Source organism: Pristis pectinata, chromosome 16 (assembly GCF_009764475.1).
Source record: "Pristis pectinata isolate sPriPec2 chromosome 16, sPriPec2.1.pri, whole genome shotgun sequence".
NCBI classification, from domain to species: Eukaryota; Metazoa; Chordata; class Chondrichthyes; order Rhinopristiformes; family Pristidae; genus Pristis; species Pristis pectinata.
In genome coordinates this window covers 28,535,727-28,562,899 of record NC_067420.1, presented here as the reverse complement: position 1 = coordinate 28,562,899, position 27,173 = coordinate 28,535,727, and the positions used below count along the sequence as shown (strand labels likewise).

The window sequence follows — 27,173 nt, the reverse complement described above, 5'->3', positions numbered from 1 at the left end:
GCTTCACCATCACTGACTGGCCGAGTCCTGAAGGATACAGTTGTCTGACTTGACCTACAAATGGCCAGAGAACCAAAACAAGGGAGGAAACTATTTGACCTTGTTGTCAACAATCTACCAGTCTGGGGTAAAAATTCACCATTCGCTGTGGTTGTATCTAAGATATGTGTATTAGTCACATGTACATCGAAACACACAGTGAAATGCATCTTTTTGTGTAGAGTGTTCTGGGGGCAGCCCACAAGTGTTGCCATGCTTCCAGCACCAACATAGCATACCCACAACTTCCTAAACCGTACGTCTTTAGAATGTGGGAGGAAACTGGAGCACCCAGAGGAAACCCACGCAGACACAGGAAGAACATACAAACTCCTCAGAGTGACCAGAATTAGCAAGGAAAAGGTAATTGTGGTTGCTGAGAGATAATTGTCTCAATCCCAGGACATCAATGCAAGTCTCACTCAAGGCGATATATTAGCTGCTTCATTAATGCCCGCCCTCCATAATGATGCAAGATGTGGGAATGTTTCTTGACGATTATATTCAGTTCCACAGGCAAAATAACAACCATCTCAGAGTCTAACCTCAGTATTCAATAACCTTCCCATTCACAAATATAGTGTTGCCTAGAAACTTAACTAAACTAGTCACAAATACTGTGACTGGACAAGTCTATTGGAGGCTAGGATTTCCATGAGCAACCCATCTCTGGTCTTGCCCATCTATAAAACACCCGAGGAATTTGATGGAATATTCCTCACTCGGCTGGATTAGTGCAGCTCCAACAAATCTCAAAGCTGATGTCATCCAGCACAAAGTAGCCTGCTTGATTGATCCCCTATGCATCACCATAAATATTCCATCCCGCCATCACCACCAAGCTGTGTATCACCCACAAAATGCACTGCAAGAACTCAAAAGACTTCTCTGAAAGCTCTCCACCACCTTTTACATGGACAATTAGAGACAGCTGTTAAATGCTGACTTTGTATTCCTTCGCTTACATCCTGTGTGAGAAAACAGTATACTTGATATGTATAAAACAAAAAGCTTTAATTGGAGCATACATATTACTATCACATTCATCAGTTAAAGCAGTGCCAGAATCTAGTGCAAGGTACAATATAATTTGCAAATATACACACTTTTTCAATAAAAAGTATGGTGTATGGTTAATTTTCCGCAGGTCTAATAGATCCACATAACCAAAATTTCTGTTTAAAATTCTCATCCAGTAAGAAAACAGGAGTTCCATAATTACCACAAGTAGTGCCAGAACAAATTGCTGGTGTTAAAGAAATAATCCAATTTTATACCCTCCCCACCAATATACATGTCTAAAGTCACACCTTCTTAGAAAAACATTTTAAATGGTCTTCCCTAAATGGTCAACATTCCAATAAAAAGAATTAATCGTAACTTAACTCTGGGACAGTGAAGGTAAATAATTACACAATACAGCCTGAGACCTTTTGTTTTTGCTACACTCAAAAGGTAAAATACTTATTCTCATCTGTTTTACTATTAGAACAGAAAGATAACTTCATAAAAACTTTTGTTTAAAATAGTTTGGAATGTTTGGTTGTTATACTGCACTCAAAGCAAACTTTTATAAAATACAGACAACACAAAGCAAATAAAACAAAAAATCTTTAAAATATTGCATTCTTTAAAATGTTGCTGGAAGTTAATCAAAATTACTGCAAATGCATTACTTATAATGAAATTAATTCCCCATAAAAACAAGTAACAAAACAATATCCCACAAATCAAATTTATCACCATGATCTATACAATTACTGCTTTTGATATTTTAGACACAGGTTTTCTATAGATCTGGTTTGTTCTTCCCCAAGCACGCATATACTGTATATTTATTAAATTACAAGTGATGCATTTCAATGCATGTTGAATATGCGTAAATCTGTTTTAAGTGGTTTTGCATCTGTTGCTGAAGAGTTCATCTATAACTGATTCATCTGCAAGAGTTGATACATCTCCAAGATCCTTCTCATTTCGGGCAATTTTCCTCAGAATGCGCCTCATAATTTTACCTTTAAAGACAAAGATTAAAAATTTAATACAAGTTTTAATACATTTATTAATGAATAAATGATTTATCATATATATAAATATATACCATACCAGAACGGGTTTTGGGCAATCCAGGTGCATTTTGTATGTAATCAGGAGTAGCAATAGGACTTATTTTTTCACGAACTGCAATATTCAAAATAAAACTGTTAATGAAAATTGATTTGTTTAAAATTAACATGTCAACCACTTTCCTAGTGCAGTAATCACTCAAAACCTTTAGTGGTTTGATGCTTTATATACCATGTTCAAATGTAATACACTACACATTGTACATGAAAAATCAAAATTCCAAACATTTGTACAGGATGGAAGATTTTGATCAAGTATTTTAGAACATAAGAAATAGGAGCAGTAGTAAGTCATGCTCCCTTCAGCTTGCTCCGTCAATCAATAAGGTCAAGCCTGATCTGATCTTGGCCTTGGCTCCCTACCCCTTCCCCACAATTCTAATCTCCCTTGTAGACCAAAAATACATCTTAATCTTGAATATATTCAATAATTCAACCTTCTTGTCTCTCTGCAGCACAGAATTCTGAAGATTTGTGACCCTCAGAAAAAAAAACCCTCCATCATAAATGGACAGACCCTCATTCTGAAACGATGCCTCCCAATTCTAATTCCTTCATGACGGGAAATTTTCTCTCAGCGTCTCCCTGTCAATCCCTCTCAAGACCCAATATATTTAAATAAAATTACCCCTCATTCTTATAGACTCCAATGAGTATAGGCTCAACATTTCTTTGGACAGACCCTTCATTCCACGGATCAATCTAGTGAACCTTCTTTGAACTACCTCCAATTCAAGTTTATCCCTCCTTAAGAGGACTTTAAAATGTACACAGTACTCCAAGTGTGGTCTCACCAACCCAATGTATCACTGTAAAAAGATTTCACTTTAAATTTTAGCTCCTTCACAATAAAACCCATCATTTGCCTTCCTAATTACTTGCTGTACCTGTACAGTCCATCTTTCATGTAAAAGAATACTCATATCCCTCTACAACATTCTGTAGTCTATCTCCATTTCAACAATATTACTTTATCTTTCTACAAAGTGGATAACTTCACATTTCCTTACATTGTGTACCATCTGCCAAATTTTCCTGACCCACTTAACTTATTTATATCCCTTTACAGAAACTGTCATTCTCATGACTTGCTTTCCCGCCTATCTATATATAATCAATAAATCTGGCTAAGATATATTCAGTCCTTTTCATTAAGCCATTAATATAGATTGTTAATAGTTGAGACCCTGGCACTGAATCCTTCATCAACCCACTCATTAAAGCCTGCCAACCTGAAAATGATCTTTACGTCAACTGTTTTCTGTTAATTATACAATCCTCTATGAATGCTAATATATTACCACAGCAGAATGAGCTCTTAGCCTTGTAAAATAACCTTTTATATGGCACCTTATAAAATGCCTTATGAAAATCCAAATATGCTACATCTAGTGGTTTTCCTTTATTAACCCTGCTCATTAAATTCTCAAAGAATTCTACTAAATTTGTTAAACAAAATTTCCATTTCATTATACCCTGTTGAATCTATTTGATTGTATTATAAATTTTCTAAATAGCCCTGTTACTATTCTCTTAATAATGGATTCCAACATTTTCTCAATGATAGCTGTCAGGCTAGATGACCTATAGCTTCCTACTATCTGTCTAAAGGGGCATTTGAAGTTTTCCAATCCAATGGGATCTTCCCAAAATTTAGGAAATCTTGTTCAAATTAGTTCAATGCAATGCAGATTAATTATTCTCCGTATCTTCACTGTGCCATAGAGATATTCAAGACCACCATTGTTACTGGGAATGTAGAAGATAGGATTTTCAAATTGGGTTTCTTGGATCCTAGAGAGTTTACATATGAATTTCAGATGCTGGCAAAGTGTACTGTCTTAACTTTTCTGCATTTGCGCCAATCTTATGTCAACTTTGAGCAACTGATGCTGCCTCAAAAATTATGGATACCAATGCTTAGGATCATGCCAATATCTGCACACAAAAAAAAGATTAAAATAAAATACTTACACACAGGAGGGTATCAAAATTTAAGAATTAATGCTGTATAACATTTTCATTTAATTGCAGCCAATGTGAGACTATTTTTTATGCACAATATTGAAAATAACCCACTGGATTTCCTTTCTAACACTGATCAGGATCCTGTGACTACTGTTCAACTGAAGTTCCATTGGCAGTGAGGTTGCTGAATAGATAGCACTTTGATTAGTTTACATAAGTAAGTCCTGCTTTCCCAGGTTTAATCAGATAAACATAATCACTGCTGCCCTTCTCTCTCTCAAATGTCGTGGTCTTGTACTACTTGAATTATTAGAATTACTAAAGTTTAAAACTGTTGTGCCCCATAAGCTTCAATCAGTCTCACACAATGTTTGGTGACGTACTAAAATCACTGTGCTTCAGATTTATTCTGTTGGGTTTATCAAAATAAATGTCTTAAAAACTGTGGCAAAATAGAGAAGTGACATTCAGGGACTTGCATTTACTGATCCTTTTTAATGCTAATACACTTTGAAATTACACTGTGGAAATAAGTGCACAAACACTGAATTGTTTATCTAAAATTCTGAGGCTGCTATTTTAAATGAAGTGTAAACCTCTAGATTTGAGATTATTACCCCAAATTTACATATTAATGTCTGGGATTTTTAAATTACCTGGGGATAGAAAAGGAGCATGTATGAGCTTGTATCCTATTCTGTAATTTAGTTCCATTGACTTTAATTACCTTGATTTTTTAGTTCAGTGACAAGCATTTTGGTAAATTCATGTCCATCCTTTAGAGTGACAAAGCAGTAGAGGCTTTCTCCCTTCACAAGATGGGGATAGCTAACAACAGCAGCTTCTGCTATGGCAGCATGTTCAATTAATGCAGACTCCACTTCAGCAGTACTCAAAAGATGCCCTGAATGCAAGATAAACAGTTAATACTTCCTTCACTTAGGCAGAGTATTGCAAAGCAGCAAGAATACAATTATTTGAACTTCATATGAGCAATGCACAGTTTTAAAACATTTTTGTTTTGAGTGAATTTATAACAGGTAATTGTTACTGCATAGTAACACATTTTCCAGTGACTTGGTATTTAAAGTGAAAACTGAGAAAAGAAAATCAAACCAACTGAAGTTAACACGACTAGGTGAATAGGGGAAAAAAAAAGAAATGCATGAATAGTGAGCCTTCGAGGAGTTCTGGACATTTCAACCACACACTACTGACCTGTAGTAAACAGGTAAGTTGTCCACAACAAGCACCCACAAACAGCAATGTGATAAAGACCATTTAAACTTTGATTTGGTCATGTTGATTTAGAGATTGGTTGGGACAAAAGGGAGATAACTCCGTTCTTCAAAATATTCCAGTGAATCCAAGTCATCAGGTGTTGTCTTATCAGAAAGAAAGCATCTCTAACAACATTGAACACTCTCAATACTGAGCTAAGTGTCAGGATTCTGGAGTGGAATGTGAACCTACCTTCAGCTCAAAGACAAGATAACTATCAATTATGCCACAGCTGACATTGGATAATATTCATGAGGACAACGATTTAACGTAGAGAAATGTTGTAAAGAAATATTTAAATAGATGAGTGTAAATGAGGAAATCTGAAGGAAATATATAAAGCAAGACAAGAAAATGAGATAAATAAAGGCAAAGCAAGATTAAGAAATATTTCATCACTACTTGACAAGTCTGAGAAAAAAATGGGGGTAAACAATGCACTTATAGGCAGATCTAGATCTAAGAATAGAAGTATATAATACTTATTTGGGAAATAGAGAGGAGGTGGAGCAGCAATATTGGTAAAATTATATATAAATACAGAATGATTTGATGCAGTTATTTGGAAACTGGAATCAATGTAGCTGAAACTCAAATATTAAATTTGGCTTGTTACACTGATTGTATTGTATTGAAGGTCTCCAGTTTGTCTGTCCAAATAAGTCTCAAATGTTGACATAAGAAAGGAAATTTTAAGTCAAAGACAGAGATGAGGTAACAAATTGTAGTTGTGGCAGATTTAATCATCGATTTATTGATTGAAGAGAGTGTGATTTGAGATAAAGGCAATTTTGTTCCAGAGCCAGTTTATTAGCAAGTGTACAGAACACAAACATTGCTAGATCCAGCCCAAGTAATGAAAAAGACCAGGGAAATGAAGTTTCTATCATACTTTCAGAAAAAAGCTCCGAAAAAATATTAGTATCAGAGTTCAAATATTTGGGCAGTCCAGTGGCACATATTCTAATGAATTAAAGCATAATTTCTGCAGCTTTTCTAACTTAATGGGACAATGACCAGGAATTTTCTTGGAGTTCTCCTGAGCTGTTACCTCTTGTCAGTGGAGATTGGTAGAAAGCTTACTATACAGCATAAAGAGGATTTACACCAGATATGGCTGCCAGGTCAGGAGAACCCCTTGAGGAATTTCCAGGAAATGGGTTGCATAGCTGCCTTCTGTGTTGAAATTTTCCACATTACTTCGAACACTGCAGTCTGTGCAGTGCAGATCAGCTTTACAGTCTGGGTAAACACATCCTGCAACCGGCATCAGTCCTAACCCAATAAAGCAACGAGTTAGACTGTCTAAAGTAGTTTTGCACCATTTCATTTACAAAATAGTTTGGTTCTTCATTCTTAATATACACCCCAGATATGGAGTTATTGGTAAGTGATCATGTCTTCCTTCCTGTTAAAGTAAGCTGCAGCACAGGCAGCTACACATAACTATATATCATCATAATCACATATTATGTTACAAAATGGAGAACTGTGGACTGAACGCAAGGCATTGTGAGACCTATCCGCATTCCTGTGGTTACTGCAGAAGCCTGCTGCTCGACAGGGCCCCCCTTATCAGCACAGAGGGATCCTGAACACTGGAACCTATTGTACAGGCCCAGGGACAGTTGGTAAGGTGTCTGGAAAATATCCTGGGATGGTTTAGAACTGTCCATCAACTGATCAAGTAACCACATGATGCTTCATTGTTAATTGTGTTGATATGTATTTCATGTATGTAATCAATTGATGCTATGATAGGTCTGTGGTTAGCCATGATGGGCTGACAGAAAATATAAAAATTATATGACTTCCTTTGTTCAGTGGAGATTTTGCTCAAGACATTCAACAGCTTTCTCCCTACTGGTGCAAAACAATAAATCTTGACAAATCAGAATGGACCCATTTCAAGTGTTTCTTTGATCATTCGATTTCCCCTAACATATTCAAACCAATCTCCAGATAGGCAAGCGTATCTGGTGAACAGAGGAAACAAATTAAGGATGCTCTCAAAGTTTCCTTGAAAAGGTGTAACAGCTGCTCTGATCCTGGGAATCTTTGCACCCCCCCACCCCCCAAAATGCTCAAAGTGCATTGAGAACCTCGAGTCCGAGTCCATTGATCAGGGACAAACAGAAGCCCAGTGTAATGGTAGAAGTTGCACAGCCCATCCCAAATTACCCAGATCTGCCTCATCAAGCACCTCCTATGGCAGGGTCTTCGATTCCTACATTGGCCTCATCAACCATCTCAGAAATGGAAGCAAATCATCCTCAATACCAAAGGACTGCCTATGAAGAAGAAATTTAAACTACAGGTCTTACCAGATACATTCACCATGTCATCAATCCTTCCTGTGATCCAGTAATAACCATCTCTATCTCTCTTGCAACCTGTCAGTCAAGGTACAGTAATTTAAAGCTCAATGTTTAAATTTTATATACAAGGTTAAAAATTGAATCAGAATACATATTAAATAAACATATTGGTATCTTATATATATATTTTTTTAAATATCATGCTTCACTAAAATTTCAGACCTTCAAAAACTGTTTTGTTCAGTCAAAGAATCCACTTATGGTCTCAAGAAATATACAAGGAAAATGAATCATAGAATTGCATTGGCACAGGAAGCCAATTGACCCATGAAATTTGTGCCCACTCCCAGTACGTCAATCCCATCCTTCCCATTCACCTACTCTTTCCTCATGGCACTGTAATTAATTCTGTTCATAGGTAGCAAATTCCAGATTACAACTACACTGAGTAAAAATCCTCACTCCCTTTCTAAACTTTTAGCCAAAATTTAAAGCTGTACTTCCAATCTTTGAACCAATTTATCCTCTCTAAACTAATCATGATCTTGTGCATATACATCAAATCTCCTCCTGACTTTCTCTTACTTCAAGAAGGAAACCCCCATCTTCTCCAGTCTAACCTTATAAGTGTAATTTTGAAGCAGTCATTTTCATAGCATAGGGAAGTATGGCAGCTCTTTACCACAGCAAGATTCCACTAACAGCAATGAGATGAATGACCAATTACATTTTTAAACACACATAGCCCTATTCAAATATTCATCACAAGTCCAGTTTAAGCAACTTACCATCTCCAGTAACAAAATAGCCAGGAAACCTTTTAAAATAGGTAGCTTCAAAACGTTCATGATTGCCATAAACTGTACGCATTACAGATGGCCAAGGTTTTTTGAATACCTGTGCAGGAAGAAGTTTAAATAATAATTCAAGTGAAGAAATATGTAGAAATATCTTAAGCAATGCATTTTGACCTAAAAAATAAGCAGTACATACGTTAATTATACCAGGAGTTTACAGGTCAGATTACTCTGCAGAGTTTATAATTTGAGGTTCAATGATAGTTCAGTATGTGAAATCAAGCTACCGCTATCAAATTTAAATTTTATTGTAATAAAGCACCAGGCTGTGCATTTGTGATTAGTTAGTCCAGTGATTTCAGTGTAAGTATTGCCGAGGAGTCATTTAAATTGGGACCGTCCCAACACTCGATCAGTGTAACTTGAGATAAGAAAGTTACATGGAAAGTAGGACGCCTGACAGCTAATTTCAGAATTAAATATGGGGCATCCTGTCCAGACTAGGACTACTGGCAATCTTATCTGTAGGTAAACCTTGATCTACAACTCTGCAATAGTAATTGGCAACCATTTAATTAAAATTGAACTGATGCTGGATTAAGGATGAATGAAATTTGCCGGTAAACAAATGCTCTCAGATATATATGTGACAGGAATGCCCCCTAATGGAAGGAATGGCCAGCAGAGCTTTGACATCAACTGTATACATTCCAAGCATCAATGACAGGCTTTGCATCCTCTCTTCTAAAGGAATGACGAAAAAAGTTTTGCAAAGCAAAATTAACATAGTCATTGAACATAATAAGGAGCGGCACAGTGACACACTGGTAGAGCTGCTGCCTCACAACACCAGACACTAGTTTGCACACTCTCCCTGTAACTGAGTGGGTTTCTCTGAATACTCCAGCTTCTTCCCACTGCCCAAAGAAGCAGGTACTGGTATGTTAGTTGGCCACTGCGTAGTTGAGTGGTTGAATCCGGGCATGGTTGATGGGAATTGAGGGGGGAGAATAAAAACAACCGTGTTAGGGTGGAAAGAGCATAAAAATTGGTAGTCAAATGGTCACACAGACTTGATGGATCGTAGGCCCCGTTTCTGTGCTGTCTTTCCTCAGCTCTATGCAAGGTCCAGTACAGTGTTTTCTTCAAGAAATATAAAATATGGTTGCACTGGGTATGTTTAGCAGTATTAGACTAGTAGTTGTTACAGTTCTAGTTCAGCCAAGTAGTACATTCTGGTTTTTGCCTTGCATTCACCTGGACTTCTCCTGGAATATTTGAGGTTGACTTTGGGGAAAAAACAGTTGTGGTTCACAAGAACTTTGTGGATATATCATTTTACTCTCCTCTCCAACAGTTAAGTTTTATAAACTTAAATATGTGCAGCGAAGTCACATCTGCATAGCTGGTCAGCTTAGGAAAAGTCTATGCTCCAAGAGACTACTTTTTATTCATTTGGATTTCCATTCCATGCCAGTTTCAGCCTGCTTCAAGTAGGTATTAGGTCAAGTTCTCCAGATTTATATAGCAAATTTAACAAAAGCATAAAGGATGCAATTCACCACATTATTTCCACGCCAGACAAGAGCTGCTAAGACTAATTCCACTTTCCACCTGCCAGTCAATAGCTGTATATATTATGGCTTATCATGTGTTCACCCATGCATTTTCTTTCAATTTGATGAAAGTTTCTGCCTACTTCAGCTTTTCAGGTAGTGAGTCCTGGGTGCCCATGAATTCTTGAGAGAAGTATTTCCTGCCTTAAAGCTATGCCTGTGTAATTGATCGTTCCGCAAATAGAAATGAGATTTTCATATTCACCCTGCCGAGGTCTCCCATAAATATCATTGCAAATAAATTTTTCAAAATTAATCAGACTATCCAACAAGGTAACCATGATTAATCAAAAACAAAAATAAACATACTCAGGATATAAGGCAGCATGTGTAGTTAACATTTTAGGCCCACAATCTTTAATTGGTAAATTGGTTTATTGTCACATGTACCGAGGTACAGTTTCTCAGAATCACATACAAAGTTAGCTTCTGAAGTTGGTCAGAACACAAGCATTTCACTGGCAACACTTAATTGGAGTTACTCTAGCTCATTCATTCACAGGATGCAAATCATTAGCTTGTGTCTACGGAAAGTAGAAAGGAGGAGGCCACGCAGGAGTGCGAAGAAAGAATCAGGTAGCAAAAGGCATGGATGAAGATTTCTGCAGATGAGATGAAGCAAGGCAGAGTTATGGAGATTAAAATAGATGGTCTTAGAGATGACATGGAAACAAAGTCCGACAATCAGTACAGGCAAATATGACCGCAGATACAGTCTGGTTCAGCTTCAGACCATTGCCAGGGACCGGGATGTTGTCAGTGGGTTGGGATAAGGGTTACCCAAGGGGAATAAAAGACAATGACATCTGTCTCCCCACTCTTATTGAGGAAGTTTCTCATCATCTAGTCTTGGATATCGAGCAAATAGTTTGACAAGGCAGAGATCATAGCAGGGATGGGAGAGGTCAAGAGAGGTTGTTGTGAAATAAATCTAGGATGTCATCTGTATGCCAGTGGAAAGGTATATTAGTAAAATGCGAAACAGGAGATGGGCTTGGGGAACACCAGTGATGATGACATGGGCATAGGTACAGAAGCTCTTGCTAGTGATCCGCTGGTAATGACAAGACAAATAGGGCTCTTTAGGCAGACAAGGAGATCAATTCTGTCAAAGGCTGAAAACTGATTAAGAAACAGCAGAGACCTTAACACATCCATGGAAAAATACATAGGCTTCTACTAAAAGCCAATTTTTAATACAAGAAACAGAAGGCAGGTGCATATGATACATCATGATATAAATCTTGCTCAAAAGGTGCCAAATCAATCCATGACCATGTTTGTATCCTAGGTTGTGAACACCAAGTGATATTGCACATTTGTGGTGGTCTCACTGCATTTGGCTGCTGTGTATTTGGGAGTTACACTGCCAACCAGATTCCCAACTTGTATCACCAAGCACCAATATACATCAACTTGAAAGTAGAACAGCAGGATGCAAATGAAAAATCCTTCACGCCATACTTGGTAAACGAGGATTTTGTGTTTACTCCCTGGCCCTTGACCACACAAAATAGAGAACAAACATTCCATCACTGAAAACTGAGTCCACTTGTCGGAAGTACACAGAAGCCCATCAAAAATGGCCCTTCCTGCCAACCTACTCACCCACCCGTGGCAGTCTCTGGGTCTCAAAATGGTCTCATCAGCCACCCCAGGACCAACCAAACTGCAGTGGAAGTCATCCTCAGCCCCAAGGGACTGGGCAAGAGAAAGGATTAAAGATGAAACTTCAATGCAGCAAAAACCTATGGTCCTTCATACCAGATAACCTTCAGCCTCTCCTTCCAATTCTTCTCCAGATTCATTAAGAATGGCAGGAACCACACCAAAAAAGGGAAAAGTCTGAAAAAGAATTGATTATCTACATTATTAGAGATTACAATTTACTTATGGGATTAATCATTAAGATAAATGTTATAATGAAACTTTTCCATACATATTTATAGGTCATTCAAAATAAATCAACAAGTTTGCATTTTATACCAAGCCTCAACCAGGGCAACTGTAGAACAACTTCTTAACACCCATACATTGGAGGAAGAAAATTGATCATCTACTTTAAGTGAACATATTAACATTGGGTACAGGGGATCAGACTTTGAATTAAATGGCAGGCCATATTACTTCAATAATAAAACATGATGAGTAAACTACTGCAGACCTCATCATCAGAACTCCTGGTAGTTATTGGAAGAGAACACTGCATCTGATAAGGGATTGCTGTTTAGTTCAAATCAGATGAAGTATTATTAAGCTCTGATGTCATAAGCAGTTGCTTCAGGTTGTGACATGGGAAGAAATGAATTGCCAAACTTCCTGTACATGTGAAGGCCACAAGTACAAAATTGTTGAATACGAATTGATTACACACAAATACAAGCAGCATTTTATGTCCAAGTTGATAATTGACATTTCACTCACAGCTGATCCTGGTTTCTGCGGGATGACAGCTGGAAGAGGAGTTATCATGTGACCACCCTGGGAACAAAGAAACATATTATCTATTTCGTAGGCAAACAGCCAACTATCACAGCTGAAAATGAGCAAACGAAGTACATTTGCTTGGAAAGTCAGTAACATGAAAATTATTAGATGCTACCCTGTTAATGGATTATTATATCTGGGTTGTTTTTAAAACTCCATAGCTTTGATGATGTAATGCAATTTTCCTTCAGTCTGTCATTTTTTCCAAACCAAAAGGAAATTTACAGCTCAATCCAAATAATTCAATTGCCAAATTTTCCTCTGCAACACAAATTGCAATGTAAATAATGAGCAAATAGCAAAAGAGATTTGCTTCATTACAGAAATGAAGCAAAACAAAAATCACAATGTTGAAGAGTAGCTGGTCAAAGGCTATAACATCAACATTCACCAGACAATTTATAAAAAGGACTTACAAAAACTGAAAAGAATAACATTCAGCAGAGATAAATCATTCAGCTAGCAAATAAGAATTTACAATGTGCAATAATAATGCATGTTTTATAACTTTCTCTTAAATTATGTGCACAGTTTTGAGAAAACTTACAGTCTCAGTCTGCCAGAAAGTATCCATAATTGGACATTTCCCATTACCAATTACTGTATAGTACCAATGCCAGGCCTCTGGGTTTATTGGTTCTCCCACTGTACCAAGGATTTTCAAAGACTGCCTACTAAACCTAAATGGGACAAAAATCCACAAATAAAAATCTAGTTTTGGATCTTCAAACACAAAAATGGCACACATCCAATTAACAAAGAGCATAATTTTGTTCCCAGTAATATCATTGAAAAGATGGGAAGTAAATGTAATAAAGCTTTTAAAAAAAGTGATTGCAAGGATTTTATCTTCTTCAACCAAGTTCAATAAAGACTTAAATATACACCTGCGCAACTTAATTTATAACTATTAACGCATGCTGAATAAGTTAGTCATTTAATGCCTATTACTATTTTAAGAGAATTTGTTACATACAGGAGGAATATACTTTAAGTGAGCACAGATTACTAGCTATCAAGCCTGCTTCTTTTACAGCCCACATACAATCCATTCCTTCATCTAGTTAAGTTCCTGAGGAAATACTTTGTATAAATATTCCTTGCTTCACAAATGAAGAAAAAACTCAAGATTATTTAACTGCATTCCTCACACTCCACTATTCAAACTTATGAGCCCAAATAAAACACACCATCGCTATCGATCCTTCCCTCACCACCGCCCTCCAACAGCCATGTCTTCATTCTTATTTCCAGCCCAACCTAATACAAGAATTATCATGTTCTGCAGTTACATCAAGTGATAAGTGCAGCTGAAGACAAGGTCTGAAATATTTGTGATGAGAAATCATGCAAAATGGCAACTGGGAGACTGTCTGCCCCAGGACAAGAGACCTTGACTTTGCTATAATAGTGATGCACAACTTTTTTTTTAAATAAAAGAGCAACAAATAAAACTCAAAACATTTCAGTGGACTGCCCCAAGAAGCATGTTTGGTTTTGTCTGAACTATTCAGCAAAATACACAAGTGTTTTTTTCCCCAAGAATCAAACTGTTCACACCTTCCCCTCTGAGGGCAAACATTTCCCACTCTCCTATATCAGGAAGACAGACAATTCCTCCCTGTCCATCCTCAATATTCACTGTGCGACTGTGCATAAAGTTCATGCACACACGCCTCTCCCAGATGTAAAATCTGGGAAGGAGGACATGACTGGGATGGTAATTCAAAGAATGTGACAACCCTTTGTGCCTGTACCAGCTTTTTAAAAAGGGCTCTTTGAAATTGCAATTCAAGCCAATGGAAGACTCATACTGACCAGTAATGTACTGTTGCAGGGTGACAGACTTCTTACCACCAGTACTGTATACCTACATCTAGAGCTAGATAACGGATTAGATCTGGGCTCAGCCCCAGGAGATCAGGCCAGGCCTCACCTGGTCTCTGGGTAGCTCATCTGAGACCAGACAGGTAGCTGGTCTCCAATCCCACCACCAGGTACCTGGTGCTCAGGGACCCAGACCTGGCTCTGGATGGGCACGCCCCCTCCCCCCCCCCCCCACCCCCAAGTCCTACTACTGGTCTGCAGCACCAACTTCTAGAGCCTTTCTCCCAGTCTCCACACACTTCTGTCTGACGACATTATGGGTTGCTCCCTTAGAACCCTTGTGATTGGCCTGGGAACTACTGGCAAGCCCGAGACCAAAGCATGGGTCCTGTCCAAGAGCACTTACTGTCTGCTTTCGCCATACAAGACAAAAGTAAGACAGACCATCCTGCGAGCTGGATGTGGCCCAGGGACTGTGCTTTATGTACCATGGCCAATATGGGCGACTGGGAAGCCATTTGCTAGATTGGAATTCTTCCAAACGTCAAACATTTCTCAGCCCTGAACATCTAGTCATTTCAAATTGCTGGACACTTTCAGTTTTGTTTCTGTAAAAATATACTAACCATGCATCTAAATTTACAATACCTCTGAGAAGACACTAAAGGAAACAGCAGGGTAGAACTTGTCCTTAACCAGTAATACCTGTATGTAGCAAGTGTCATGGTTATGTTATGTTATGCTTCCAAAATTCACTTCACTGATTTGAATGCAATTGAACTTCAGCAGAACTATATTCCTATGTGGCTTGTTACCTGTACCAATAAATTGGTTTATTATTGTCACATGTACCAAGGTACAGTGAAAGACTTTGTTTTGCATGCCATCCATACAGATCATTTCATCATATTAGTACGTCGAGGTAGTACAGCGGAAAAGCAGCAACAGAATGCAGAATATAGCGTTAGTTACAGAGAAAGTGCACTGGACAAATTTCTATTTTAGAGATCAGAACAATGAGAAAATTTTTAAAAGTTCTCACTTTTTAACTGGACCATCTCCATATTTCATTAACAATCGAATAGCCGTGGGTGCAGTGTAAAATGTTGTCACTTTGTATTTATCAATAATCTCCCAGAATCGACTTGAATCTGGATAAGTCGGTAAACCTTCAAACTGGAACATAGTTTTTTTACAAAACATTAGTTAAATAAAGGCTGAAACCACTGGTAATACTGGCTCAAATTGTTTATGAAATCTTGGTGTTGTTTTACTTTGTTTCAACAGCTTCTATTCAATAAAATGGTTTTATTATTAATTCAGAGTTGGCACTATTGATCTTGACAGAAACAAAGCTGAATTTTCTATCAGTGCAGTTACACCGGTTTCAGAATAATCAAGATGATTACAGATTTCACCCACAGACTCAGTGCAATGATTACAACTGTGATAAATGAACAAAGGTGGTTGGTTGCATGATTGCATGGATGCATTTAATTTTTGAGCGCACTGAGGGAAAGGCAGAAGACTTGTTGTCAGTATTTTCTTTTGGATCATTCTATCTAAAGAGCAACCTGCAAGAAAACTTTCATTTGGAACCTGGCTGTCCAACTGATCAATCTTGATATTCCAATACTAACCATGACACTTGTTGCACCATTGGCCAGAGGTCCATAAGTGATGTATGAATGTCCTGTAATCCATCCAATATCAGCTGTACACCAATAGATATCATCAGGTTGGTAGTTAAATACATATTTAAAGGTTGTAGCAGTGTAAAGAAGATAGCCTCCAACAGTGTGCTGCACACCCTTTAAGAGAACAAAAAGATTTGATTACAAATTGTTATGGACCTTTTATTAAACAAAATGTGTAGGGGAGAAAGTTCTGTCTGTAGCATGTCAATAATATATACTTTAGTTACACAGGTTGAAACTCTCTAGTCAGGCATTCTGTGGTCCATCAAATCCTGTGGTCTGGCATGTTTTGAATCTGTAGTACAGATCTATATTAATTAACTAATTCTAACTAAAATCTAACTAAGGTCTAAAATTAACTAAAATCTGTACTAATTTGTAGCTAATTAACCGATCAGTGCAACTTTTGCGATCTAAACCAACAGTGATCTCAGCTGAAAGTATTTCTGACTTGCGGAAGCTTTGGGTTACGGACATTTCTCAGAGCTCTTAATTGACCCAGGGAATGTCCGGTTCAGAGAAAGCTAATCAGGGGCAATTTCTGTGGTCCGGCACCAATCAGGTCCCAAGTGTATTGGATTAGAGAGTTTCAACCTGTAGTTAAATTGAACATCTAATGATGCTGTTGCAAGAATCAAACAAGGACACAGTAGGAACTCGCTGGCAGGTCTGTGTCAGTGCTGAGATTCATGTGGGAACGTGGAGGTCCCAAACCTGTTGGCCACTCATTGCCACTGATTTTCCAACTGCACTCCAATGACATATTCCTTGTGGAATTCAGCAGCAGAGTGCAAACTTGCAGCAATTCACCAACACCAATAATGGGCAGGCTCAGGCCACTGAAACTGTGATTGAGTTCAGTTAAAATGCTTATAGTTGTTTAGGAATGTTTTTAAATGACCATTGGTGTTTTAGCTTTTGCTTTTTTTTTTGGAAACATTTTCATATACATTTTAAAAATTGATATTTAAATAGTTTTTTGATTATCTCTGATATTCAGAAACATATAATTTTTGACAGTTGGGTTGGCCTGCTGTTAAAAAAATTTCAGCTGTCAACAGCTTTTTTCTCAGCTGCTTTGTGAATGCAACTTATTCTTCCCCCATCCACCCCTCACTCAATTCCCCCTCCATATTGTCTCACGTTTATACACAAAGATTAGGATGGCATTTACAAGCAAGATTACATTGTCAAAGCTACAAAAGGTAACTTTTGCTCAGTGGCAGCAAGTTCTGATCTACTAATGAAAGAATTATTGGAAATAATATTGTAAATGAGCACATGATACTCAGAACAAGGGAAAAAGCAATGGACCATTTACTACATGGTAAGAAATAGGAAATGCAGGAATTGAGAGATTGAGATTCCGAGGTCCAAGTACAGAAACCGCCAAAAGCTGAGGGACAGGTTAAACAAAAACACAAATGTAGTGTTGGTTTTCATCAGACCTGGACTGGAATGCAAAAGGATGAAGGTCATGTTACAGTTATCCGAGGCTCAGGCAGTCAGCCGAGATGCAGAGTTTACTATAGCACATTTCATGCACTGGTCTTGAAGCAGGGGCAGAACAGATCCACTTGAATGGTACTGGGGCTAAATGGGAGTTAAAATATGAAAACAAGTTGCAGAGAATAAGCTGGTATGTCCTTGTGTATTGAATTTAAAGAATGCTTTGATTTATACATTTTGTGGATTGCTAATATAGGTGGACAGAACAACTACTTCTGCTGGAAAAGTCCAAAATTATGTCAGTGAAAGGGGGAGGTAGGGTTGGCAAAGCCTTAAAATCAGAAGTCAGCTATTCAAGCCACACATCAGAATTATTTTTGTGTAGTAGCAGTGTGCCAAATTCGCAATTACGTTATTGATTAGATCAAACAAACTGGTCTCAGGGCACAGCTGCCTTTGAAACAACTTGTATAAAGTGTGGCACAATCTGTCACTTCAGTTAATATTTAAACTTTTTCCAACAATATGCAGGAGGAGGATAACTCCCCACGTGTATTTCATATCAATAGTTTCGGATACCAGGGCAAGTTTTTCCCCCCCAGTCAAGGAAATTGCTCCTGCATATAATCTGGGATTATTCTGCATCATGGGGGAATATTTTAGTTTAACATTAAATGGTCCAACAGTAAACTATCCAGTGTAGTAAAACAACTGGCTGAATTTTTTCCCAGTTTAAAGAACTGCTTCTCAGAAAGGTTTAAAGACCTGGCTCCGTTTAGTTTAGGACAGTGCAGACTGAGGAGTGATGCAGCGGAGGCAGTTGTAATGACAGTTAAGATTGTAAACTACAGATAGATTTTCTTTCAATTTGACAGACTGGGGAGAATTAGGGCTCATGTCATTAACCTTGTAAGTGTAGGAAGAGCCAAGGTATTCATTTCTGGGAATGAAGTGGATCTGTGCCGTAAAACTGGTGGCTCATGACTCACTGCTCATCTTCAAATGAGAGCTGAAATTGTTCTTTAAAATGGGAGAGAGTTCTATTGATCTAGGTCATCAATATATTTGACTTCTGAACACCAAAGATTCACCAATCCTTTATTTTAAGACTAACTTCCTACTTCTAGACAGCCAGGGGAAACCCCTTTCCTGCATCTTTCAGGTCCAGCCCCATAAGAATGATATATGTTTCAATGAGATCATTCTCATTGTTTGAAACTATTGAGATGAAGGCTGTTTGCTTAATCCCTCTTTACATGATAAACTTGCCATCCCAGAAATCAATCTGACAAATGGTGGATGCACTCCCTCGATGACAAGTATATGCTTCTTTAGGCAAGGACTCCAGAATTCAGCAATATATTCTGGATGTGATCCCAGCAGAGCATTCTATTATTGCAGAAAGACAGCCCTACTCTTGTAACTCCAATCCTCTTGCAATAAAGGCTTCCTAATTGCTTAGTGCACATTAAGGTCTTTGATCCAAAGACACCAAGGTCCCTCCAAACACCAACACTTTTCAATCTCTCGTCACTTAAAAGAATATTCCCTGCTTCTAAGTGGATAACCTCACATTTCCACATTATATTCCTTCTGCCCTGTCCTGTTTTATTCATCTTTTTTTTTTAAATGCCTCTCCTGAGAAATTACACAACTCTTTGGGGGTAGGAGGTGCCTTGAGATGATGCTCTAAGATCACTGAATGGGAGCAAGCTCAATGAATTAATCTTTTATTGGCCATCAAGTTCACATGCTCATAACTGGAGTAACATCATTACCTTTGGTTTCCCAGTTGATCCACTAGTGTAAAGGATAAAGAGAGGATCTTCAGTGTCACACCATTCAGGTTCACATTCATCACTGGCTTCCTTCACTAGCTCATGCCACCATACATCAACATCTGCGTTCCACGGTATCTGAAATGCATTAAAATTGCAAATAATAAAACCAAGTAATTGCAATTATTAAAATACACTGATGTAAAATAATATGCAACTTATTTTGTCATGAATTCATAGTCTGCTTTGAAATTAAAACATATGTTCAATGAAACCAAAGTTAAACAAGCATTAAACAATTATCATTAATATTTACAAGTTTTCATTCCCCAACAATGGGACAAACTGCAGCACAATACAAGAGCAGTATAATGCCAAATAAATGCCAGAAATCTGAACTAAGAAGTGCTGAAATAATGCAGATCAGTCTAAATCTACATTAAAAAGAGAGTTAGTGTTTAAGGTACGGTGAAACAGGTATATACAGATAAATTTGCGTCGCCCCTTTAGAATGCTAGATGTATGTATCTTCAGAACTTTTTGCTGGATAACAGAAGTATTGCATAATTAGTATTTATCCTTGTACACGAGATAAAAAAGCTATAGTGATTGTACAGAAGGCAAATAAATTTGATTCAGAAATATCCAAACCAACAGTAACCCAATCAATTGCTAACATTCAACACACACAAAATGCTGGAGGAACTCAACAGGTCAGGCAGCATCTATGGAGGTAAAATAATAGTTGGCATTTTGGGTCGAGACCCTTCATTGCTAACATTGGTGACACTTGCTGAACAAAAAGTCTAATGAGACAATGACAGAACTTCCTGCTATTAGAATTGTGTCATGAGATCTTCAAGACCCATCTGAACTATCAGAGCAGAAAGGAAGGCTGTCCAGAGTCACAGAGATACAACACAAAAAGAACTTCAGCCCACTGAGTCCACAGCAACTATCAACTGAAAGAGGCTGCAGAGTGTTGTAGACTCAGCCAGCTCCATCACGGGAACAACCCTCCCCACCATCGAGGAGATCTTCAAGAGGTGGTGTGCCTCAAGAAGGCAACATCCATCATCAAGGACCCTCACCACCCAGGACGTGCCCTCTTCACATTACTACAGGAGGTACAGGAGCCTGAAGACCCACACTCAACGTTTCAGGAACAGCTTCTTCCCCTCTGCCATCAGATTTCTGAACGGTCCATGAACCCATAAACACTACCTCGTTAATCCTCTTTTGCACTATTTATTTTGTAACTTACTGTAACTTTTATGTCTTACACTGTGCTGCTGCGGCAAAACAACAAATTTCACGACATACGTCAGTGATAATAAACTTGATTCTGAACCACCCATTTACACCAATGCTACATTAATCCCAATTTTTATATTCTCCCCACTTTCTGATTTAGAATCAGACTCAGAGCAATACAGCATAGATACAGGCCCTTCGGCCCAACCAGTCCATGCCGACCACGGTGCCGACCCAGCAAGTGCTAACTTGCTGTGTTCGGCTCATATCCCTCTAAGCCCCACCCATCCATGTACCTATCCAAGTGCTTCTTAAATAACACTATTGTACCTGCCTCAACCACTTCCTCCGGCAGCTCGTTCCATATACTCATCACCCTGTGTGAAAAAGTTGTCCCACAGGTCCCTTTTACATCTCTCCCTTCTCACCCTAAATCTATGCCCCTAGTTTGGACTCCTCTACCGTGGGGAAATGACTGTTACCGTCCACCTTATCAATGCCGCTCATAATTTTAAACATTTCCATAAGGTTGCCCCCCCCCGCCAGATTTTACCACTCACCTACACACAATGGGCAATTTACTGTGCCCAATTAACCTATACACCTGCAAGTCTTTGGGATGTGGAAAGGAACCAGAGCAGCTGGAGAAGACCCACAGAGTCAAAGGAAGAACGTGCAAACTCTTAGAGTCTGTGCTCAAAACCTGCTAGACAAACGTACAACCTTCTGAAGCAAGAGTGTTTTCAATTGAGCCAAGCTTACGGAGGGTGAAGAATAAAATAGGCAATGGAAAAAGAAAACAACTTTCGGTATATTAATAGACTGAACAGATGGTGATTACCCAAAATCTCAAAAGTACACAAATGGCCTATGCATACAATAAATGTTATAAACAAATGCTGATAGAACTTTGCAGCAAAGTCATCGTAAAAGGTTGCAGAATTCTCATTAATAAAAATGAATATGGCATGCAGCTCTTAAGATCAAGCAGTAATAGTGTACAGTTGTGAATTGAAGCCATGCAGTCAATGCACAGAAGTTCAGCATGATTACTTATTTAAAATAAGTTATTTCTTCTTGGACAGTGTAACATAACAGATATTTAGTTTTCTCCAGCATTTGATCAAGATGAATCACTTCCATTTGTAGAGTGGATTGAAGCCCTAAAACTTGAACAGCCACAAAGTATGGCGAAAACCACCTTTTTTCAAAACCCATTGCAGATAAATGGAAGCAGAATACACAGGTGTGTCTGTCAGACAAGGTGGAATGCCTGTAGGACTACACTACTATTCTATTAAAACATTTTCCCCTCATGCTCAATGTATCACAAAGTGAGTGCTGTTTCAAATACTCAAATATCAAAATATAGAAATCAAATTACAAATTGTGTAGTGTTCAAAAGCTAAGGATGTTTGCATAATTTCCATCATCCAGAGCACATTTAATTGTTTGATCTCCCAATTCCTTAAATTCAAGTTTCACATACTATAGAAAAGACCCAAAAGATTTCATTCAGACTTTTTTTTTTGCTTTAAGAGCACTGCTCTATCATGGCTTCCTGGAACCAAGAAGCTCTCGACAATCCCTTGTCCATACAAGCCAGAGAGTTTGTTTGCACTGGGGATAGTCAGCTTGCCTTTCCATGCGTTAAGGTGCATCAGTGGGGTGAGATTTTAATCCACCTCACCACATACTACAATTACAAGAGCTAGTCAGAAGAGCTGGATACCCCTACAGCAAGTAGCTCACCTCCTGATTCCCCAAAGCCTTTCCACCATCTATATCAGTACAGGAGAGAAGGTTGCAATATTCTCCATTTACCAGAAAGAGTGCAGTTCCAGCCGTAATCAAGATCCAATACAATCTCCATGACAACATAGCAATACTTGAGTGGCACACAATTTACTATACTTAATATTCAGAATGAAAACAGAAAATACTCAGAAGGTCAGGCTGCAACTGTGGGAAGAGAAACAGAACAAAGGTGGAAGACCCTTTGTCAGAACACTATATATTCACTTGCCCCACCATCAACGGACATTCATTGCCGTGTGTATCCTCTATAAAATGCACTGCCATTACATCACAGCACCTTCCAACCTCCATTAGCTCGAAGGTTGAAAGTCCAGACACATGGAAATACCAGCAACTTGGAAATACATTATTGATCCTTCATTGTAGATGGTTCTAAATCCTGGAATACCTTCCCCAGAGAGATTGCAGCAGTTCACCACCACCCAAGGGTAAATGGAGGTGGCAATACATACTGGTTGGGTTTGGATCAGGTGGGATTTTAAAAATTTAAGAATTGCCAACTCAAATCACCTCAGACCCACTCATTTTGGGTTTAACGAATGCTGGACCAAGAGTAGCCAACTAAGCCCTTCCCAGGAGTTATATCACTCAAACTTTAATGAGCTAGATTCCTCATAATTTTTCTCTATTTTAAATGTTATTGTGTGGGCGTGGAAGAACAGGAGCTACACTTTCTCCTATCACCCCATCCATTCCCCTCTTCTGACTCTCAGATTTCCCTCTCCTCATCCTAGCCTTCCCAATCACTCTCTCCTTTCTGTAACCCAACTTGTCAGTCAGCCAGCCTCTCAATCTGATCAGCTGCAGCCAAGAATCAGAGTCAAAAACATCTAATCAGGCCCTCTATTATATCCATCCTGAAAAGAAAACTGTACACTTTGCTTTTGATGTTTCTTCACCCGTTGCTTTCAGGTATCCTGGAAGAGACAGGAGAGACATTACAAAAATGCAAGCCTGTCCTTCAACTGTGCAGGTATCAGGACCCATATTTACACATAGAACAACATCCACATTGAGAATGAGTAAAGTACAAGTCAGCAGTTACCTAGAGCATGGATAAAGTTCAGAGAAAGATAACCATGTAAAATGTAATTTACAGTATCATTATTTTTTTTAACAACATGTTTAATGTCAAATTAACTAAGACAGAATACTTCAGATTCAAATTGCATGCCTGTGGAGCTGGTGTAATGAGAAAACATCTTCACAGGTCACATCCGAGCATTTCAATCTCTTCTGGAGTAACTGAAATGAGGTTCACACTTTTCACAAATACAACAAATGACAACCAAACTACATTGAAATCTAGTTTCTGGATGATGACCCAAAACACAACATACAAAACAGACCACTTTAAAACCTCACCTTGATCACAGCTTACAAAATAAAATGTGAGAAATGCTCAGTATTCCAAATTGGAGTTATAGACACAAAATGTTTTCATTAAATAAAAGTTAAATTCTGAGAAATGAGAGCTGCAGATATTTTGCTTAAACAAATTCATGCAGGAATAATTGCAAATGGCAGAACACCAATGAACAACAGTTGCCAAAGGGAAGAGAAAACTGAAGAGCAAAACAAAAACTTCCCTTTAATAGTGGTTGAAACTGAATGGTAGAAATGACACTGAAACAACCGCATAAAAGATCTTAAATAGTAAACAACTCCATATAATTTATCCCTTGATATGCACAAGTAAAATCTCTGAACTATTAAGAATATTGATCACAATCCTATGACTTAAAAAAACAAATAATTCAAAGCTCCTCACTTATCTTGTTCCCAGCTGCTGTATCAACCATGATTAAGTGATAGGATGCATTTCGGTTTCTCAGCCACCAAGTCATTCATGCAATAATCAGTCATACAGCACAGAACAGGCCCTTCAACCCACCAAGTCCATGCTGACCGCCATACATGCATTTACAATCCCAGAATAATCCCACTTTATTCTCCCCACATTCCTAGTAACTCACCCCGGGATCTTACCACTCAAAGAATTTATAGTGGCTAGTTATCCTAACAGTCTGCATGCCTTTGAGATGTGGGAGGAAACTGGAGCACCCAGAGGAAATCCACGTGGTCACTGGGAGAAAATGCAAACTCTAGAGTCAGCACCAGAAGTCAGGATTGAACCCAGGTCACTGGAGCTGTGAGGTAGCAGCTCTATTAGCTGCATGAATGAAAGGGAATAGTTTGAAGACTATCCTTGCTGGACTTTGATTTTTTTTTTTAATTGAAATCTGGACAAAATAAAGAACAAATGTTGACATTCTGCTGGACACCTGATTGACGTGCTCATTTATTTGAAGAAACTTTTGATAGGGTCGATATTTCGCATGGAACATATGATAGGTTGATCCAAAAAGCACACTGATGTAGATCCAATATAGGGGCATTCAGTACAAAAAGTAAAAGGCAGCTTAGGTTGCTAGCCTGTTCCACAAGATAATATTAATAAATTGAGAAAATGGGATGGGCAAGAAGAGAAGCATGTAGCAAAGCTAAGATGCAGATTTCAAAGTTGGCAGCTACATTAAAACTAAAATACCTGTATTTTATGATGAGTATTCTTTGTTTTTTCATTGTCCTTATCCTGTAGAAAGTTCATAGATGAAAGATGCAACAGTTTTGGTAAATACAGGTTTCCCTTTTGAAAACTTAAAACTACTTTTATACTAAAGCAGACACTCAGAAACCTCTCCCATCCAACACCATTGCACATAAATTCCAAAGTAAGTCTAAGCAGGAAGTTAATTATTGATTTTCACTTTTGATATCAGTAATACAAATAAACTTATGTTCTTCCCAGTAATTTATTTTTTTTAAAAAAGAATCTCAGGTTTACAGCTCCAGCTTTCATAAATCAAAATAAATCACCACAGCTGTCATCAAGTCAAATAATCAATGCTGAAGAAGAGAGAACTGAGATGAGAGCAACGTACTGCTGTATACAAGCAGGTATCTGCAGCACAAGTATCTGTTAATTGTGAACCAAGCAATTCCAAAGTGGCAAATAAATCTTCTTCAAAAACCGAACTGTATCCTATTTTGCAGTGCATGTTAAAATATTTCTGCAATACCTCACCTGACAGGGTCGTTTCGCAGGAGGTGACTGTGGACTAGTTGAAGTCTCAGCTGCGCAAGCTTCTTCTGACACTCCAAGGTGCTTCACAACAATGCATTTGCGAACATGGAAGTTCCTTCAAAGTTAGAAAAGTTTTAGAGGCCAGAGCAATATATTTTTTTGAAAAGGTTAGTAGAAAATGTTGGGAATAAACTCAAACCAATACAGAACAGACACCAGAAGATCTCAGCAGTATCTTTTCACACTATATTTCCAGTGTTCTTACCTTGTTTACAAAGAGATCATTCAGCCCATCATATCTGCTCCATCATTCAATAAGGGCATTTACCTCAAACATCCCTTTCCTGCACTAATCCCATTTCCTTTGATTACCTTAAAATGCAGAAAAATCTATTGATTTCTGCCTTGAATATACCCAGTGAGAATTATAAAGATTCACTATCCTCTGACTAAGGAACTTTTTTCATCACTTGGTCCTTTATTTTGTGATTGTGACCCCTGGTTCTGGGCACCTCAGCCAGGGCAAACATCATCCCTGCATCTACCCACATTGTGATTGTTGCAATGAGTCATTTCATTCTTCAAAACTTAAGTATAGGCCCACCCTTGTTGACCCCTCCTCACAGGACAATCGCCCATCACCCCAACCCCAATCTCAGGAATCAATCTGATGAACCTCCATTGCTCTCATTCTGTTGGAATAAATTAAGTAGAAAATGCTGGAAACACTCAGCCAATCAGACAGCATCTGTGGAAAGAGAAACAGAGTTAACATTTCAGGTCAAAGATCATTCATCAGATCAAATGCTCCTTGACCTGTTGAACATTTGGATCATTTCCTGTTTTTATTTCAAATTTCCAGCATCTTCAGTTGCTCTATCAGTAGAATATCTGAGGGTAGGGAAAACAGATTTGAATGCAATATTTCAGGTGTTGTAACATCTGAAAGCAGCATAGTACATACCTCTCTCTGCACTTCCTAAGTGCTTCATCCACTACCTGCTTCAGGTTTATGAGTTTATTTCCTCTGTAGAATCCATCTAAAATTAAGAGTTATGCATGTTAAATATTTAGACTTGAATATAGCATTTTCACTGGATTAGTAACCAAATGTAAATTGATCAGAAATGAAACCTACCGAGGATGCCCAATGAGAGTTCTGTGATTGATCTAACAGATCTAATCTTTCCCCAAGGCCAATACATCCAGCTAAGGTGTGGTGCTCAAGATTGGACAAAGTATTCCATATGTGATGTAACCAGATCACACATGAAGCACACATGCAAATTCATTTCTAATGTCTTGTTATCCAATTCCATTAGCAATAGAGTTATTTTTGTATCTGTCCATTACATTTAAGTGATCTTTAAGCATGGACAACCAAGTCTCTGGACCATCACAGCTTCACCAGATAGAAAGCACTTACAGCTATCCTTTTTAGACCCATTGCATATACATTGTTACAATTCTATTGCCACAATTTTGCAAACCAATACACTTCAATAACTAAGGGAATCTCCAGGCTGACAAAGGGGCAATGCCCAAGCCAACATAGAGGTGGTGACCAGACCCATGGAGAGGGAGTCCATTCTTCATTACTGATACCTGCCAAGTCCAGCACCTGCAGAAT

At 38.2% G+C, this 27,173-nt stretch overlaps 1 protein-coding gene across 2 annotated transcripts in view; it reads right to left on the bottom strand.

The window, feature by feature from the left end:
• Positions 1-1,034: 1,034 nt before the first annotated feature.
• Positions 1,035-27,173, bottom strand: part of acss2 (acyl-CoA synthetase short chain family member 2) — a 48,373-nt gene continuing 22,234 nt past the window's right edge. Inside the window, exons 6-19 of one of the 2 annotated variants that reach the window (XM_052031442.1) lie at positions 26,508-26,583; positions 25,544-25,658; positions 25,007-25,051; positions 19,384-19,521; positions 16,100-16,270; positions 15,502-15,635; positions 13,180-13,312; positions 12,570-12,626; positions 11,910-11,990; positions 8,521-8,629; positions 7,739-7,807; positions 4,861-5,037; positions 2,146-2,220; positions 1,035-2,054 (exon numbers count right to left, since the gene is read on the bottom strand). In XM_052031442.1, the coding sequence (XP_051887402.1) occupies positions 1,930-2,054; positions 2,146-2,220; positions 4,861-5,037; positions 7,739-7,807; positions 8,521-8,629; positions 11,910-11,990; positions 12,570-12,626; positions 13,180-13,312; positions 15,502-15,635; positions 16,100-16,270; positions 19,384-19,521; positions 25,007-25,051; positions 25,544-25,658; positions 26,508-26,583 (1,505 nt within the window). In that variant the 3' untranslated portion in view covers positions 1,035-1,929. The remainder of the gene's footprint in view (positions 2,055-2,145; positions 2,221-4,860; positions 5,038-7,738; positions 7,808-8,520; positions 8,630-11,909; positions 11,991-12,569; positions 12,627-13,179; positions 13,313-15,501; positions 15,636-16,099; positions 16,271-19,383; positions 19,522-25,006; positions 25,052-25,543; positions 25,659-26,507; positions 26,584-27,173) is intronic. The other variant, XM_052031443.1, reaches the window with a different exon arrangement.